The sequence below is a fragment of the Peromyscus californicus genome, unplaced genomic scaffold, assembly GCF_007827085.1.
Source record: "Peromyscus californicus insignis strain IS unplaced genomic scaffold, ASM782708v3 Scaffold_3__1_contigs__length_106647218, whole genome shotgun sequence".
In the NCBI taxonomy this organism is placed as follows: domain Eukaryota; kingdom Metazoa; phylum Chordata; class Mammalia; order Rodentia; family Cricetidae; genus Peromyscus; species Peromyscus californicus.
In genome coordinates, this window is record NW_026294551.1 from 78,501,614 (window position 1) to 78,517,732 (window position 16,119).

Genomic DNA, 16,119 nt, shown 5'->3' on the forward strand with positions numbered 1-16,119 from the left:
GAACCTGTTGATTTATTATTAGAGAGATGGTAGGACTGGGGAAGAACTGGGGGCCTGGTCAGAGCAGTGGCTTGGGGTACTGAGTTGCAGTGAGATCCATATTTAAACAGAGCTAAGTGCTGCTCTCTGCATGAGTGGGTGAAAACAAGGAAATGGAAGTGGTTGTGAACTTTCTGGCTTGGGTAATCAAGAGGACAGTTCTGCTATTGAAACAGTAAACACAAGAGGAAGCGGAAGTCGGCCATGACGTCAAGGTGCTGAGTGCAGTGACTGGTGGCAAGGCAGGTGTCCAGGCTGGTCAAGTGAAGACATCTAGCAGGTGGTTAGGGAAGCTTTCCCTGAAGATTACATACCAGCTAAGATACAGAGATAACAGACAGCCCCGTGTGACCCGAAAGGTACTCAGGATCTCTGGAACAGAGACCTAACCTTCACAAGGCGGCACAGCAACACGGGAGAGTGTGAACAGAGTATCTCGGCTCACAGTGGAAGAACACTAACCCCACACAAAGGAGGCAAAGGCAGTGGACAACGGTTACAGGTTTGCAGGCAAAACCCTGAGAGATCACCCAAACAACCAAAGGCGAAAACCGACACCGATCCTGAGCAACATCAACACCAAAGGAGTCTGAATTCTGAGCACGGTGGTGCAAGACTATAAAGCTGAGGATTGAGAGGTCAAGGCCAACCTGGGCTACATAGCAAGTAGCCACCTGTATATATGAAGATCCTGCCTGATGCAAAGAAGGGAGGGAAGGAGGAGGAAGGGAAGGGAGAGAGGGAAGGAGGGAGGGAAGAAGGAAGGAAAGAAAGAAGAGGAAAAGGAAGGAGGGGGAGTTATAAGGAATAAAGGAGTAAGTTAGACAAAGAAGGGGGGCAGGGGGGACACACTTGTCAGTTCTTATTGTCAACTTGACATAACTTAGATGGAACCTCAACTGAGGAACTGCCTGGATCCAGCTCGCCTGGGGCCGCATCTGTGAGATAATCTTGACTAAAGGTTGATGTGGAGGGCCCAGCCCACTATGAGTGACACTGTTCCTGGGCAGGCGAGCCTAGGCTGTATGAGAAAGCTAGCTGAGCATAAGCCAGTGGGCAAGGCAGCAGGAAGCGGTGTCCCCCATGGTCTGGACTTCAGCTCCAGCCCTGACTTGCCTCAATGACAGACTGTGACTGGTCGATGGACTGCGACCTGAAGTGTAAGCCAAAATAAACACTTGCATCTCTCAAGTCGTTTTTGGTCAGTGTTCTATCACAGCAACAGAAAGAACAAACAAAATGAAAATGAAACACTCGCCCTGCGAGCAGGAGGGCCTGCAGATTCTCAGATCCCCCGACCCAGGGCAAAACAAACAGCTGGGCACGGTGCATGCTTACAATAGCAGTGTTGGGGAGACAGCAACAAGGAGACCCCGGGGTTCAGTGACCAGCCAGTCTATCCGATTACCCAGTTGGAGGCCACTGAGAGATCAAAAAACTTGAATATAGACAAGCTGCCTAGGCTTTCACAGAAAAGAACATCCTTCTGCTACCATTTCACACTAACAATACAATGGCAGTAAAACGTCAACAGGGCTGTAGTGGGTATTCGCTCTGCCCATGACTTTGGGCTTTCTGGCCTGACAGAGGAGGTGCTTCTTGCCTGCCTACCTGACCTCTTAAAAGGGAGGGAGGAAGAGGTTGCGAGTTCTCTCTTGGACATGGAAGGTTTCCTGACACACAGTTCAGCGACCTGGTCTGGAGCTTTCCCCATCTTTCCCTGGGAGACGAAGAGGTGACAGCATCGTTTCAGTGTGTATCAGTGAGTCTGTTTTCCCCACAGAACCCCTTAATAAATTGATATACACAGACCATTGAGAATCTCGTGACAGGGTGTTTTGTCTGAGAAATGAAACTAGGTAATTAAACGCTCACAGAAAACCAACAAAAGCTATATAATTTTGAATCTTGATGAGAACAGGATTGATGATTATTTCAAATTGAGTCCTGCCTTTTGGGAAAAAATGATTTTATAAAATTAATTTTTAAAAGACTTCCTCTCCTCAGAAAGAAAGGAAGCAAGGGAGGGAGGGAGGGAGGGAGGGAGGGAGGGAGGGAGGGGAAAGTAATAATAAAAGCACTAAGAAAGAAGGAACTAACTGTCTTGGGCAATAAAATAGCTAAGCCCTGAGTAAACAGAAGACAGTGTGCTACAGGACACAAGCCCACAAGGCTAAAAGAACAGGACACTGCTGGAATGGACCAGAGCAAACACAAAAATTCACCTTATAAAAGAGAACTCAATTAATAGACTGGCATTAGCTGTCGAGGAGAAATGACTCAACCCCACACCGTGACCTGCATATGCAGGTAAGTTCCAAACACAGCAACGAGTTCAACGTAATAAAGAAATCACGGAATTAATGAAACACAATACAACACAACTCTTTTTTCCTCTCTCTCTCGGTTTTTCTGAGATGGGGGTCTCCTGAAGTAGCTTGGGCTGGCAGCAAACTCAGGCTCCTCCTTCCTCAGCCCACCAAGTACTGGGATTCTGGGCATGCACCATCATACTCAGCTCCAAACTCTTAAGAGTGAAACTGACCCAAAAACCCCTAGCACTTGGGGGGAGAGGGGCATTTCAGTAGAATCTTACAAGCTGGCAGTCTAGAGAATGTGCCAACATTTAAAAAAAAAGCACAAAACTAGCCGGGCGGTGGTGGCGCATGCCTTTAATCCCAGCACTCGGGAGGCAGAGCCAGGCGGATCTCTGTGAGTTCGAGGCCAGCCTGGGCTACCAAGTGAGTCCCAGGAAAGGCGCAAAGCTACACAGAGAAACCCTGTCTCGAAAAACCAAAAAAAAAAAAAAAAAAAAAAGCACAAAACTATATTCCTGGGTGTGGCAGACACCTGTGCATCTGGTAAGGAGATCATTTGGGAGGTTGAGACAGAGCTTTGATGGTGAAGCTGGGGATAGCCTGAACTACATAGTATAACTATGTCTCAACCAAAAAATAAACATGAGCATGTGAGCACAGTAGAGACGTTTCCACATAAACAAGGCAGGCCAAGGCTTCTGAGACAGGCCCACTACCGACTTCTATCACAGAGAAAAGGGAAACACATGGAGTCATAGTAACTGCACCCACAGACAATACCCAGAATCCTACCGGAGGAAATAACAGCTACACTGACTGTAACCAAGAACAGACAGGGGAACACTTTAACATACACCTTTTAATGTTCTGACTTCTGAACATAAATGTAATACTTTGACATTTGAGAAGTTTTACAATGTATTCTGTAAACAGAAGCATTAGATTATACAATACTCTGACAGAGCCCCCCCCCCCCGCCCCCCCAAACAAACAACAAAACACTATGGCTGTGCTTACCCTACCGTGGACCTACCTAATCACCATATTTGAGAAAGTTCAGCTAAGCTGGGCAGTGGTGGCGCACACCTGTAATCCCAGCACTCAGGAGGGAGAGGCATGCAGAGTTAGAGGCCAGCCTGGTCTACAAGGCAAGTTCCAGGACAGCCAGAGCTGTTATACAGAGAAACCCTGTCTTGAAAAACCAGAAAAAAAAAAAAAAAAAAAAAAAAAAACACAAAGAATAAAAGCTCAACTGAGTTGCCGAAGTTATAAACCAGAGTAGATTTCAATTGTATCAGAACCTATTCAATTTCTGAAATTAATGCTTCTATTTATTAGACAACTGTTTTAGAGTAACTTCCAAACATTTTAGAAATAATATATGATAAAGGCATTTTTTTAAGCCACAGTGTGAAATACTTACCAGATTAAGCTAAAAAAATCTAAGTCTAGTCTCTGTTTAACAGCTGACTGGAACCGCTTTCCATAAACTGGTTAACATAAAAAGCCTAAGGCTGAACAATCATTCTAGTGTCTGCAACATAACCCTCGTGTCACACATTTTCTCAAGGTAGTGTCATATGGGAAAGATGAGTTCACCAAACCTACCCTGCCTCACTTCTTCCCACAATGACAGACCTGGTACACTCTTACAGGCTTCTAAGGGCTAAGTGTTGGAGCTCAGAAAACTCTTCTACAGATAAAATGTCACAAAGACAGGACAATTGTCCACAATTTTATAAAAGATATACTTTGTTGCTCTATAAATTTAATAACAAAATTGTTTTGAAGTATAATAATGCACCATTTAATCTATGTTTGGAGCCAGACAATAGAGTTGGTAACTAAAATCATGTCATTTGTTCCTAAGCTCAAAGTTATTTTTGAGTAAATTTTGTTTCATGCCTGAGTATCTTTACTTTCTTTAACCTAAGTTTAATTCTAGGATTATCTTTTTCCAAGGAAGAAAATACTACACTATAAAATTTCAGTTAGTTGAAATAAGTATTATATTTGCAAGTGATATAATGCTTTGACTCAGGAATAGTAAGAAAGGCTGGGGAGATGGCTCCCCCAGTTAAGAGAACTGTCTCCTCTTCCACGGGACCCTGGCTTGGTTCCCAGAACCTATATGGCTGCTTATAACCACCATCTGTAACTCCAGTTCCAAGGGATTCAACGCCCTCTTCTGGCCTCTGTAGGCACTGCATGGATGTGTTACATTTACATATAGGCAAACCCTCATACACATATAAAAGAAAAAAAATTAATAAGAAATATTGCATTTTATAAAGCTTACTTTGGCAATTACTACTTAACTCCAAATTAGAAGAGGCCAAATTCCAGAAAAAATATCTCTCGTTATTTACATTTCATCACATTAAAAGCAAAAATGTTTACCCGTGCCTTCTAATTTTATTCTTGAAAAAATAAATCCTGCTCCCCTCTAGTTCTAGGAATTCCTATACCATGCTAAAATAAAACTATAAACAAAACTGCAGACACAGCCATTAGTACAGTCAACTCCATGTACTGGAGGTTCATTCGATCCAGATGTTAAAAAACGGATGTAATGGCAATTAAAGAAAAAATATTCTGAGTATGGAAAGAAACAAGGAGGAGTACATGGGAGGGTTTGGAGGGAGGAAGGAGGAAGGAGGAAATGATATAATTCTAGTATAATCAGAAGAAATAATTTTTAACATATAAATGGATACGAACTCATCATAAAGCCAGAAAATGCATGCAGACACTTACCTACATAATGCATATTAAGAGCCAAATATTTATACTGGAAAAGGGGGTTGTTGTTGAGGCTACTTCTTTGGATCTGCTGGAAAAAGGAGCTGACGTCCCATCTGTACAGGACATCCAGGAGCATGATGCTTGGTACCCTCAAGGCCACGTTCAACACTGCCTCCAGTTTCTCCTTTGCAGCCATGGTTTTGTTTTTGTTTTCTTGGAGCAGACCTAAAAGTCAGAAGACACAATATGTAAAGAAAAGTCAACACAGACCACCTTTTGAGAGCCTCTCAAGAATCTAATGGGTTGTCCCAGAAAAATCTCTACTGTTTCCATATTTAAATTACATCAAAATGCTCTCACTTTCAGATATACCCGCAACATGATTCAGACTAAACATTCACACTTCCAAACTTCAAGAAGCCACTACCTCCAAACTGCCTGACTTAGCAACAAAAGCACTCTGTGAGAATGCTTTAATTTGAAAAAAAAAAAAATACCCTCCCTATGTAGTTATTTGAGACTGAGGAGAGAAGATGTTAAAAATATTTACTAAATGAAAAAGCCTAAAGTTCTAATGAAAGTGTGGCAGGTTCACTTCTCTGCATCTTACCTAGGTACGTCCTTACCCTTAATGGTTCACAGTCAAAACTGAAGCACTAAGTATTCCCTTTGTTCCTTTTTACAGTGCTGGAGGGCAAACCTATGGCCTTGTATCTGTGATGCAAACTTATACCAAGTAACAGTCCCAGCTGCATGCGGAACTGAACAGACGATGTAGAGAATATTCAGGGAAGACACAAAGAAACATAACTGGTGACACTGTTTCCTTTTTCCACACTTATTTGGAATTCTCACAGTCTCTCCTCGGAGATGGCAAATGAGGCTCACCCAATGAGTGGCAGCAGACTTGCATGGCCGTGGGAGATGCCAAGCACTGAGTCCGTAAGGTCCTTGCTTACACAAGGAGAAGCAGAGATAATGGAGATAAAAAGGAAGACAGGAAGGAACTGGAAAGCAGTTATCAGGATCTCAAAAGCTGATGAAATAGCTACAAATTAATCCAAGGAATGTACACACGGCAACCCAAGTGGAGAAAGGAGAGCTTCAGGAGCACGGAGAATTCTGGACTCTTGGCTCTGACGATCTCCTTTGAAGAATTCTGCTGAGAAAGCTAAGCACATTTCTAGCTTTGGCAGTAATTTCAGACATTACCGGAGAAATGAAAACATTTATTTTTGAAGGAGATTATCGTGACAGCGTGCTGTGCTACAGTTAAGTGTCTGTCAATGCCCCATCGTCCTGTGAAACCCCTGTGAACTCCGAGTTCCGACACTTTGCACTCAAAGGAACTAGGCTTAGCGCATCAGTCAGAGGTTTCTAATGAGCCTATGCCAATCATTCCCATAATGGCAATGTTGTCACACATACACACATGCTGCCGATGTTACCATTTGCTTAATAAATAAACTGTAATGCTGATGACTTGAAATGAGTGAGAGCTTTTAATCACGTTCCCATACACAAAACTATACCGTGGGACTCAAACAACAGATCTCTGTCCCAAGAAGAAAACTACCAGGAAAAATAAAACCTCTATAACCAGCCATAATTGCAAACCACATTGTAGTTCTCAATCTCTCTAATGCTGTGACCCTTTAATACAGTTCCTCGTGTTGTGGTGAGCCCATAACGACAAAATTATTTTGTTGCTACTTCATAACTATAATTTTGCTATGAATACTGTTAAGAATTGTAATACAAATATCTGATATGCAGGACATCATATCCAAGGGGGTCACGACCCACGTGTTGAGAACCACTGACTTAAGGGAAGCTCTTGCTCCTACAGTCAACTCTGCATATCCACAGGTTCTGTATCTGTGCAGGCAATAATCTCAGCTTGAAAAGACTGCAATGTTTGTTCTGCATATGGGCAGACCTTTTCTCAACACTGTTCCCTAAGGAATATGGTATAAACACTACCTACCTAGTTCACAGACTGTATTAGGTATTGTAAGTCATCTGGAGATGGTCTGAACATGGCATGGGTGCAGTTGAGTAGTTTCAGCAAGCAGAGAGTGCTTGCTGCCAAGCCTGACAACCTGAGTTCGAGCCCCGGAAGCTACATGATCAAAGGAAAGCACCAACCCCCACAAGCTGTCCTAGGACCCACCCCAAGACCACTCCCCAGTGAAGAGGAATACAACTTAATAAAAGCATACAAGAAGCTGTTCATAAGCTGTATGCCATTTATGAAAGGGATCTGAGCTCACGCGGGTTTGGGTATCTAAGGGACGTCCTATAACCTAGAGGGGAACGAAAGAAGCACTATATAATGACATTATTATCCTGGAAAAGTGACCATTCCTGTCTATTCTAGAATCCGGTGTAAACCACTACTGTCGTCTGTGCAACAAAGAAGAGGGCATTACTGAGTTGGTATTGATGGTCAGTACTCATCTAATCTGGTGCCTTCCTCTGGATATAATGTTACTTACAAAGTGATCGTATTTCCCATTTACCATAACTCTAAAGGAGAAAATTGAAGCACATACTCCTATTGTGGAAATCTAGATCTGAATATGGATAGAAAAAAAAGTGCTGCCTAATCCTTCAGGGATAATCTATAAACAAAAGAAATCCATTAGCCGAAAGGTCCATGTTTCCTAAAAATTCCCACCTATAGCTCCTATCTCACAAATGTAACAAACAAACTAATAAAAACAAACCTTGGGTCCCTACAGCTATCAGTTTAGAAGAATATCCAAGAAACAAAGATCAGCATGATTAACTCAAGAGCCAAATGTCTAAAGAAACTGGAGTAGATAAAGTCAGCCCGCATAAGAAGAAACCTATTACTTATTCAATGTTTCCTTCATTTCTGGACCTGTTGTAAGTCATTAGTAAGATGCCACATTGAAGTACATGGGAGAAACATGTAAAACATGAAAGACCAACCCCATCTCTCAGAACTGTATCATTCTGAACTTTTCTGAAGTAGGCATACATAGGAACAGGTGGGAACCATCGTAAATAAAAATCAATGCTCTGCAGTCTAGCCCCACACACTAAACCAGTGGTTCTCAACCTTCCTGATGCTACGACCCTTTAATACAGTCCTCATGTTGTGGTGACCCCTATTTTCATCACTGCTTCATAACTAATTTTGCTGTTATGAATCATAATGTAAACATTTTTGGGAAATAGAAGGCTGCCCAAGGGGCCGCACCCCACAGGTTGAGAAACACTGCACTCACTAAACCAACATCCAGATAAAATTCAGAGATATTTGCCATGTTTGTAGAAGCTTAAGATAATTTACACCTTCCAAACTGCTACATTATAAGGAGGACACAAGGCAAAAATACAGCAACCTGGGCCAGCAAGATGGTTCAGAGCTTCAGATGTTTTCAAACAAGCCTAAGGACCTGAGTTCAATCTCTGGGACCCACAGGGCTGAAGGTGAGAACTGACTCTCAAGTTGTCCTCTGACCTCTATAGCACCAGCACAGAGATATGCACACCTGCCCACACAGAGACACTAAATAAATAATAGAAATTATATATCCTTAATGATTGGTTCAAACCTAATATATTTTCCTGGGTCTAGTGTCAAACAAGGTTAATGAGCATTTACAAAATTGAAGCTCATTCTCTTAAAACAGAAACACCAGCTGGGTGTGGTAGCACAAGTCTTTAATCCCAACACTTGGAGGAAAAGGCAGGCAGATCTCCTTGAATTCAAGGCCAGCCTAATCTACAGAGTGAGTTTCAGGACAGCCAGAGATACAGAGAAACCAAAAACAAAAAACTCAGGAACACCAAAACCAAACAGTTTGCCACACCCAAATACAAAAATATAAACTTTCTGCACTATCTTCTTACCTTTCCTGCAAGATCCTAAAACTTTCTTGAGTTATGGAAAGAACTGGAAATGAATTCTCCATCATAATGTTTCTGCAAGCATCGCAAACTAAAGATGACTCAAACCTACTTTATACAGCACAGCAACTAAAAAATTGAAATGTTTCTTCCCAGAAACCAAAAACTTTTCTTCCCAGAAACAGAAAGGACGGTTCAATAAATGCTCACCAAAAACCAAACCCTAGCAGTTTCAAGAAATGCTTTTCCAACGCTTGGAAACAGCAACGTCTTGTATAATGTGCATAGTTTATCACTGGATTTGTGGGTTAGGAAACACAGGGCATTTTTCATTTTCCTAAAACTGCCATATTTAGTTTTGAATAGGAAGAAATCAAATAAAGCGTCCTTAATAATAAGAAATATGTAATGGTTGAGCTCTGCTGAAAAACTATCTTAAATTAAAAAAAAAAAGAAAATGTGGTATTATAAAAAAAATAGAATAAAGGAATCCCACAACTCCTTAACTCCCCTTTTAAAAAGACAACGCAAAAATAAGAATAATACATAACACAATGTAAAATTACTGATGATTTAAATTGATAATATAGGTAATTTGGGGCCGAAAGTTACACCTCTTTCCTCATCTGAAAGAGCGTAAACAAAACCATCACCGTTAACCTTCTTTCTTTGCCCTCAGCAATTACAGAAAAACTCTAAATCAACTAAAACTGATGGTAAGCAGATGGGGGGGGCGGAAAGCTGTCCATCTGTCGGGGATGCTAAGACCTTCAAAAAAAAAAAAAAAAAAGCGAGAGGGCGAAGCCGGACCCTAAAATCCGAAGTAACGCCGCCCAGAAAGGGGAAAGCAGGAAAGAGAAAGAACTTCCTTACATAAGCGTTGGCACACGTTTTAAATATAGCTAGTCCTCCCCACTCCCACTGTGCTGCTGGCTAACTTTGTATGTACTTGGTTTCCACAGAAACTACTAGCAATCCTGTGACTCCACATCGTCTCCGAAACCACCTCGATGCGAGTCCACACTCAAGTGCAAAAGCAGTCGTCCAACGTTAAGGGGTGGACAGAGGAAAGGAAAACAATGCTACCTCTGCCATTGGACGCTCAGCCTGGGTCACGACTGCAGCACCGACAGCTCATCCTTTTGGGCCTGGTTCAAGATTCGCAGAACTGCACACTCGGTATTTTAGAAAATACAGACACACACAGTCCCCTCCTTTCCTTTCAGACTAGTTTCCTGTTTACTGCAGACAGCGATGCAAAGCCATCCATTAATCTTTGATGCCTTCCCACTGCAAAGGCCCCTTCCCCCGCCCCAGCTCGCTCTCTCCCCGCCCCCCTCCGCACCCCCCCGCTTCCCCACGCCTGCTTCTCTCAGATACATTTGAACTGTAGTAACCCCAAGCCAGCTCGCGGCAAGCAGGCAGCACAGCACAGCACAGCACAGCACAGCAGAAGCAGCAGCAGCAGCGCGGCGGGGACGCAGCAGCCCCAAGGCTAGGGGATTACGTGGAGCAGAAACTCTGCCAGGGAGAGGCCCGGGTGCTCCCCTGTCTCGCCAAGGGTGCTGGCTCTGCCGCGCCACACACCGAAAGGCGTGCTTAGAAGAGTCAAGCCAAGTTCCTAACCCCCAGATAGAATGGGGAGCCCATTCCACAGAGAGCATGAGTCCTAGGGTGGGAAAGCAGAGCTGGAGAGGGGGAACCGAGGGATGGCAAGCGGGAAAAGGAACCAGGACACAGTAAAGGGAGAGATGAGCAGCTCGTGACTGTGAAGAGTCTGACACACTGCACGCTGAGCCAGGGGTCCCCCTCCTCAATGGGCTTAGCAGGTATTTCTGAACCCCGCAACCACGCACCGCCTGCACATGGTTAGGCTGAGTTTAGGGGCTGCGAGGAGGGGAGACGCCAGCAAAGAGGGAGAGAAGCTTGGAAGCAAAGTGGACCAAAACAGCAAAAGAGGGGAAGTTGGAAACGCAAACCTGAGCAAAGGAGCCCGGACTGGGCACCTCTGCGAGGGAGACCGGGAAAGGCCTGGCAACCGGGGTACTGGAAAAAAGAGAGGGATGAGCCCGAGTGAGGGCATCTCAGGAATGTGAGGGTTCTCTCCCTCTCCAGGCGCGGGAGAGAAGGGATGATAGGGAGGAGGCAGCCGAGGCCCCGGGAGCTAGTACGGGGCTCGGCGAGGAGGTAACAGGAGACCGATCGCTGCTCGGGGGGTGGGCGGGAGGGCGCGGTGCGGAGGGGGACCAGGCCCCGGCCAAGATCCGGAGGAGGAGGGGGGCGCGGCGGGGAGGAGCGAGGATGGGGGAGGGGAAGCGCAGTGGGCAGCAGGCCTGCGGGATGCTCTGAGCTGACCGCAGTCACCTGGAGCCGCAGCCTCCCTGCCTGCGGGGCGGCACTGGGGATGGCGGTGTCCGCTGCTGCCCGGTTCCGTCGCCCGCCCCTCCGGTGAGATCTTCGGCTGCGACGGCGGGGGGCCCGGTATGCGCGGCTCACAGCGGCGGCTCTCCCGCGTCCGGCCTCGGCTGCGGCGTCTCGGGAGGCGGAGGCGGCGGCAGCGGCAGCGGCCCGAGCCGCGAGGTCACCATCGTCCTCGGCGACAAAGGCGCTCCCGGGCCGAGCGCCAGCACCAGCGCCCGGCGGCCGCCATGGCCTGGTCCCCGCGCTCCGGCTCCGCCCCCCGCGCTCTGCGGCGACCGCCGGCTCGCGCACTCTGCGCCTGCGCGCGAGCTTGCCATCGCCCGGCCCCCGCGCGCCCACGCTCACTCACAATCGCTCACGGCGGGATCTGCTCGCACCGCCTCCGGTGAGTGGGCCCCAGACGCCGGCTTCTCTCGGGTGCCGGCCCGGGAGACTATGCCGAGGCAGGGTGAGGCTACACCCGGGCAAGCACTGTGACCCCAGCCATTCTGACACGTGTTCGCGCTCACCCCGCCGACACCACGAGCCGCACGCGCCCACACCCACACTCACCTGCTGGGACCACGTGGGACAGTGTGAAAGACTGGTCCCTGCCGCGTGCAAACGCCACAGCAAATTTTAACTCCCTCCTTGACTGGACTAAGGCTATCGCCTCCAGGGCGTCAGGGACTACATACGGTAAAAGGTTGGAAGCTGGATGAGTGGATGGTTCGGAGTTGCTCCCAAAGACTATTCTGACTACTTGGTTTGGTGCAAATAATTAACTACCGTATGAAAATAAATGCTGTTAATGGGTTTGTCGTTCCTTTTGGTTCAAAGTTCAAAACACGTTACTGTGCACACACCCTCTTCCCGACCTCCAGGAGTCCCCTTTGTTCTGCTCTAGTACTGTGACACATTCCTACCTTATTTTAAATGTCAAAGCTTTTAGAGCAGGAACTGTTCCCATAGCATAAGGCCCCAGGCTTGCTGTGAGCATTACTCATCCCAGGACTTTGGCTGGACTTTGCAGGGACCTATTACTACGTTCATCTATATTACCTTGCCTCGCCATTAACCTGCAATTTGCTCTGCTGTTCCTTGCTTTTGGTTTAGTCCCTAGAGAACCAGTTGCCACTAGAAACTAGTGTGGCCTTTCATTAGGCAATGCCTAGGTAACAGAAGATGAACACCTCGTAATTTGTAAGGTGCTGCCACCATGCCAGCTCATTCCGAATTTGCCAAGAGGCTCCACCTTATGCCTGTACAAGACAAAATAAGTATTCTTGATGTTTGTGTCCACTGCTTAAGACACACACACACACACACACACACACACACACACACGCACACACACACACACGCACACACACACACAATTCTAACCTCTGGGTCTCCCTTGCTACAAGTGTAAACACAACCTCTACATTTAGGCAATGCCATCAGAGCTGGAGAGATGGCTCAGCTGTTACAAGCACTTTTTGTTCTCCAGAGAACAACACCCACCCACTCACCCCCACCGTGGGTTCATTTCCCAGCACCCAGGTGGCAGCCCTGGCTATAACAACAGTCCCAGGGGATCTGATGCCCTCTTCTGGTCTCCATGGGCACTACAAACACGTGTTGCACAGACACACATGCATATAAAACATCCATAAAATAAGTAATATGTAAACAATGCCATCTTGGGAGACATCAGTAAAATCCACAATAACATATCTTCCCTTTCGTTGTGTCTTAGCTTATCTTCCTGTGGCTGTGATAAAACCCAGGCAGAATTTATGGGAGAATGGATTTATTTCAGCTTGCTGTTTAATGTACAGTCCATTATGGGGGAAGTTAAGGCAGCAGGAACTTGGAACAGCTTGTCACTTTGTGTCTCTGGTCAAGAAGCAGAGAGGGATGCATGTTAGTGCTCAGTGTCTGGCTTTCCTCGCTCTTATGCAGTCCAGGATAACTTACTCAAGGAATGGCATCCCAATAATCAAGATAACGCCCTCCACAGACATGTTCCCATGTGACTCTAATTTTGTCAAATCAATGATTAACAGTAACTGTCACATATACTGATGTCATAGCATGGTTTAGATGTTTCTGGGAATTCTGTTCATAGCTCCTTATAACCACTTTTGTTCAGGTTCCTTAGGCCACTCTGGAATAAACATTAAACCTGTCACATCACAGAGCAGTGGGTTCATGAGTCTCGGCATATAGCCTACTAAGTAAGAAACTGCACTGGCTAATGGTTGCAATAGGAAGCTGCCCATGCTAGCAAGACATTCTCTCAGCTTTCACTCTCGGAGTTCTACTACTGGCTGAGTCAAGAAAACATGAGGCCAAAAACAGGTAACAAAGAAGTCAAAATGCATAGAACATTAATTTGGATCGGTTGCCTTGATTCTCCTCAGATAAACTGCAGAATCTTGACAATACTGTTTCATTAGATTTGGGCTTTGCCTAAGTGGAAGGGAGGCCTGCCTCAACCCTTGCCTTTCTTTGTCTTTTCAAAGGAGAAAGAAAATGGATTCAAAGCTTAAGAACTTCACCATGACTTCACTGGACATGTAAAAGCAAGATGCCCTTTTACCTTTGAGTTTTACAGGAGTGGCCTGTAAATGCTGAAGTTCAAAACAGCTTGTGAAGAAAATTACTCTGGTAATGAAAGGGTTACTGCAGGAACCTTGTTGCTGCTGATCCAGTTTGGGGAGGCTCCAGAAGCAGGTAAGTAAATCAAACGGAAAAGAAAAACCCAAGGGAAAAAAGAACGCAACTGGGATTGGAAAGAAGGTCACAAATAAAAGAGAAGGGTCACAATGTAAGTACTTCCTGGAAAGAGACACTCAGCCACCCAAAGCAGGAAAAACCAGGAACTACATTTATTGGAACAGACTTAAGGAAATGCCTGAATGCCACAGCTTCATCATAAAAGGAACAGCCTGGGAGCTGAAAGGGAAAAGGTGATGGATTATGACTGGCGACTGACAGAACATGCAGGGTTCTAAAGTTATCTTCCTTTCTTCATAAATACATCCGACGGCCAGGCAAAAGTCAGTGCAGGGTTCCGAGCTGGGCATGTTTGCTGCAGGTCTAGTCATTCTGAATGACTACCTCCCAAATTCCTTATAAAGCCAACCGCAGCCAACAACCTAATAGAACTAGGCTCCTGTGGTAAATCTGCATATAACTGATGGCCAGTTCAGTAGGCTCTGCCTGCCTTCTCAGGCCAGAGTTGAGATATCAGCATAGATTTCACATGATTAAATCAACCTCCAAAGAGCTTGAGTAGCCGACACTGAGAATTTAAGGGGGAGGGAGGAGATTTTCACGTGTTCATTTATTCTTAAGCTATTTTTTCTGAGTATCTAGACATTTTTTTTCTACCCAGTTAAAAATATTGGGCAGTCAACATTGAGAATTTGAGGGGGCTGGGGAGACAGTTCTGTGAGTAAGAGGCTTGTTCTGCAAGCATAAGGATCTGAATTTGAATTCTCGAGCACCCACATAAAAAGTCAGGCCTAGCTGAACATGGATACCCATATCCTAGCATTGAGGGGTCGAGAGAGGTGAATCCCGAGAGCTTGCTGCTTACCCAACCTGGACAAATGGCTAGCTTCTGATTAAATGAAAGACCCTGTCTCAACAAGAAGGCTGAGAGATAGAGGAGGAACTCCTGATGACCTTCTTTGATGTCTGCATGCTCACTCCCATGTGCTCAGACAAGCATACTCACATGTATGCAATACACATATTACACACACACACACACACACACACACACACACACACACACACACACTCACTCAATAATCAACTGTCTAAATGAAAAGAGTCTCCAGGAATCTCATTCCACCTAACTATCCTCATGGTTTCATTCTGAAAGTTAATTCTATAAAGAAAATGATACATCGTTAGGCAACATAGCCCACTAACGGGAGTGTGGTGGTGTGAGTGAGAGCATCCTCCCCCAGTAGGCTCATAGACTTGAATGCTTGGTCACCAGGGAGTGGCACTATTTGAAAGGATCAGGAGGTGTGGTCCTGTTGAAGGAAGTATGTCAGTGGGGTCAGGCTTTGGGATTTCAAAAGCCCATGTGAGGCCCAGTGTCTTCTCTCTGCCCAAGAATCAAAATATAAAACCCTCAGCTACTGCTCCAGGATCTGCCTGTGTGCCACCATGCTCCCTGCCATGATGAAAATGGACTAACCCTCTAAAACTTTAAGCCAGCCCGCAGTTAAATGTTTCGTAAGAGTTGCGTTGGTCATGGTGCCTCTTCACAGCAAGAGAACACTGACTAAGACAGGGAGATTATTTTCTTTTTTCTTATACATATAACAGCTGGATTCACACACAATTGAATCTACATAAATGCTCTCATTCAATAAACAATGTGATTATGTTTTAATTTTAAAATCACGAATAAACAACAACAGAGCAGCTGGGCATGGATATGCATATAGTCCCAGCACTGCAGAGACAGAGACAGTCAAACCCCAGGCCCACTGGTCAGTGAATCTAGCCTACTTGGAAGATTCCATGCCAAATAAATAAATAGGGATTGCACATGAGGAATAGCACCTGGGATTTTTCTCTGGCCCAGACACGTGTGCTCTTGTATACCTGAACACACAACTAAATCCACACATGTATAGACACACACACCAAATGAAATTATAACACCCTATTAACAGAGATGTAGACACATAGTTGGTCGTACATAAGTGCTTTTCATATTTAG

The 16,119-nt window shown here is 45.3% G+C and overlaps 2 protein-coding genes across 5 annotated transcripts in view; one reads left to right on the forward strand and one right to left on the reverse strand.

Moving 5' to 3' along the window:
* Positions 1-11,629, reverse strand: part of Rnf145 (ring finger protein 145) — a 47,321-nt gene extending 35,692 nt beyond the window's left edge. The window contains exons 1-2 of one of the 4 annotated variants that reach the window (XM_052758396.1): positions 11,349-11,621; positions 5,115-5,327 (exon numbers count right to left, since the gene is read on the reverse strand). In XM_052758396.1, the coding sequence (XP_052614356.1) occupies positions 5,115-5,298 (184 nt within the window). In that variant the 5' untranslated portion in view covers positions 5,299-5,327; positions 11,349-11,621. Of the gene's footprint in view, positions 1-5,114; positions 5,328-10,070; positions 10,092-10,963; positions 11,105-11,348 lie in introns of those variants that run through there. The other 3 variants (XM_052758397.1, XM_052758398.1, XM_052758400.1) reach the window with 3 other exon arrangements.
* LOC128122716 (serine/arginine repetitive matrix protein 1-like) lies at positions 11,468-14,713 on the forward strand. Its single transcript, XM_052758401.1, has 2 exons — positions 11,468-11,790; positions 13,895-14,713. The coding sequence occupies exons 1-2, from the start codon at positions 11,468-11,470 to the stop codon at positions 13,950-13,952; spliced, it is 381 nt and encodes a 126-aa protein (XP_052614361.1). The 3' UTR covers positions 13,953-14,713.
* Positions 14,714-16,119: the final 1,406 nt, after the last annotated feature.

Coding starts and splice junctions, on each gene's coding strand:
- LOC128122716 (XM_052758401.1), top strand. CDS start 11,468: ATGCGCGGCTCACAGCGGCGGCTCTCCCGCGTCCGGCCTCGGCTGCGG. Junction 11,791..13,894: donor ATCTGCTCGCACCGCCTCCG/GTGAGTGGGCCC, acceptor GTCTTTTCAAAG/GAGAAAGAAAATGGATTCAA.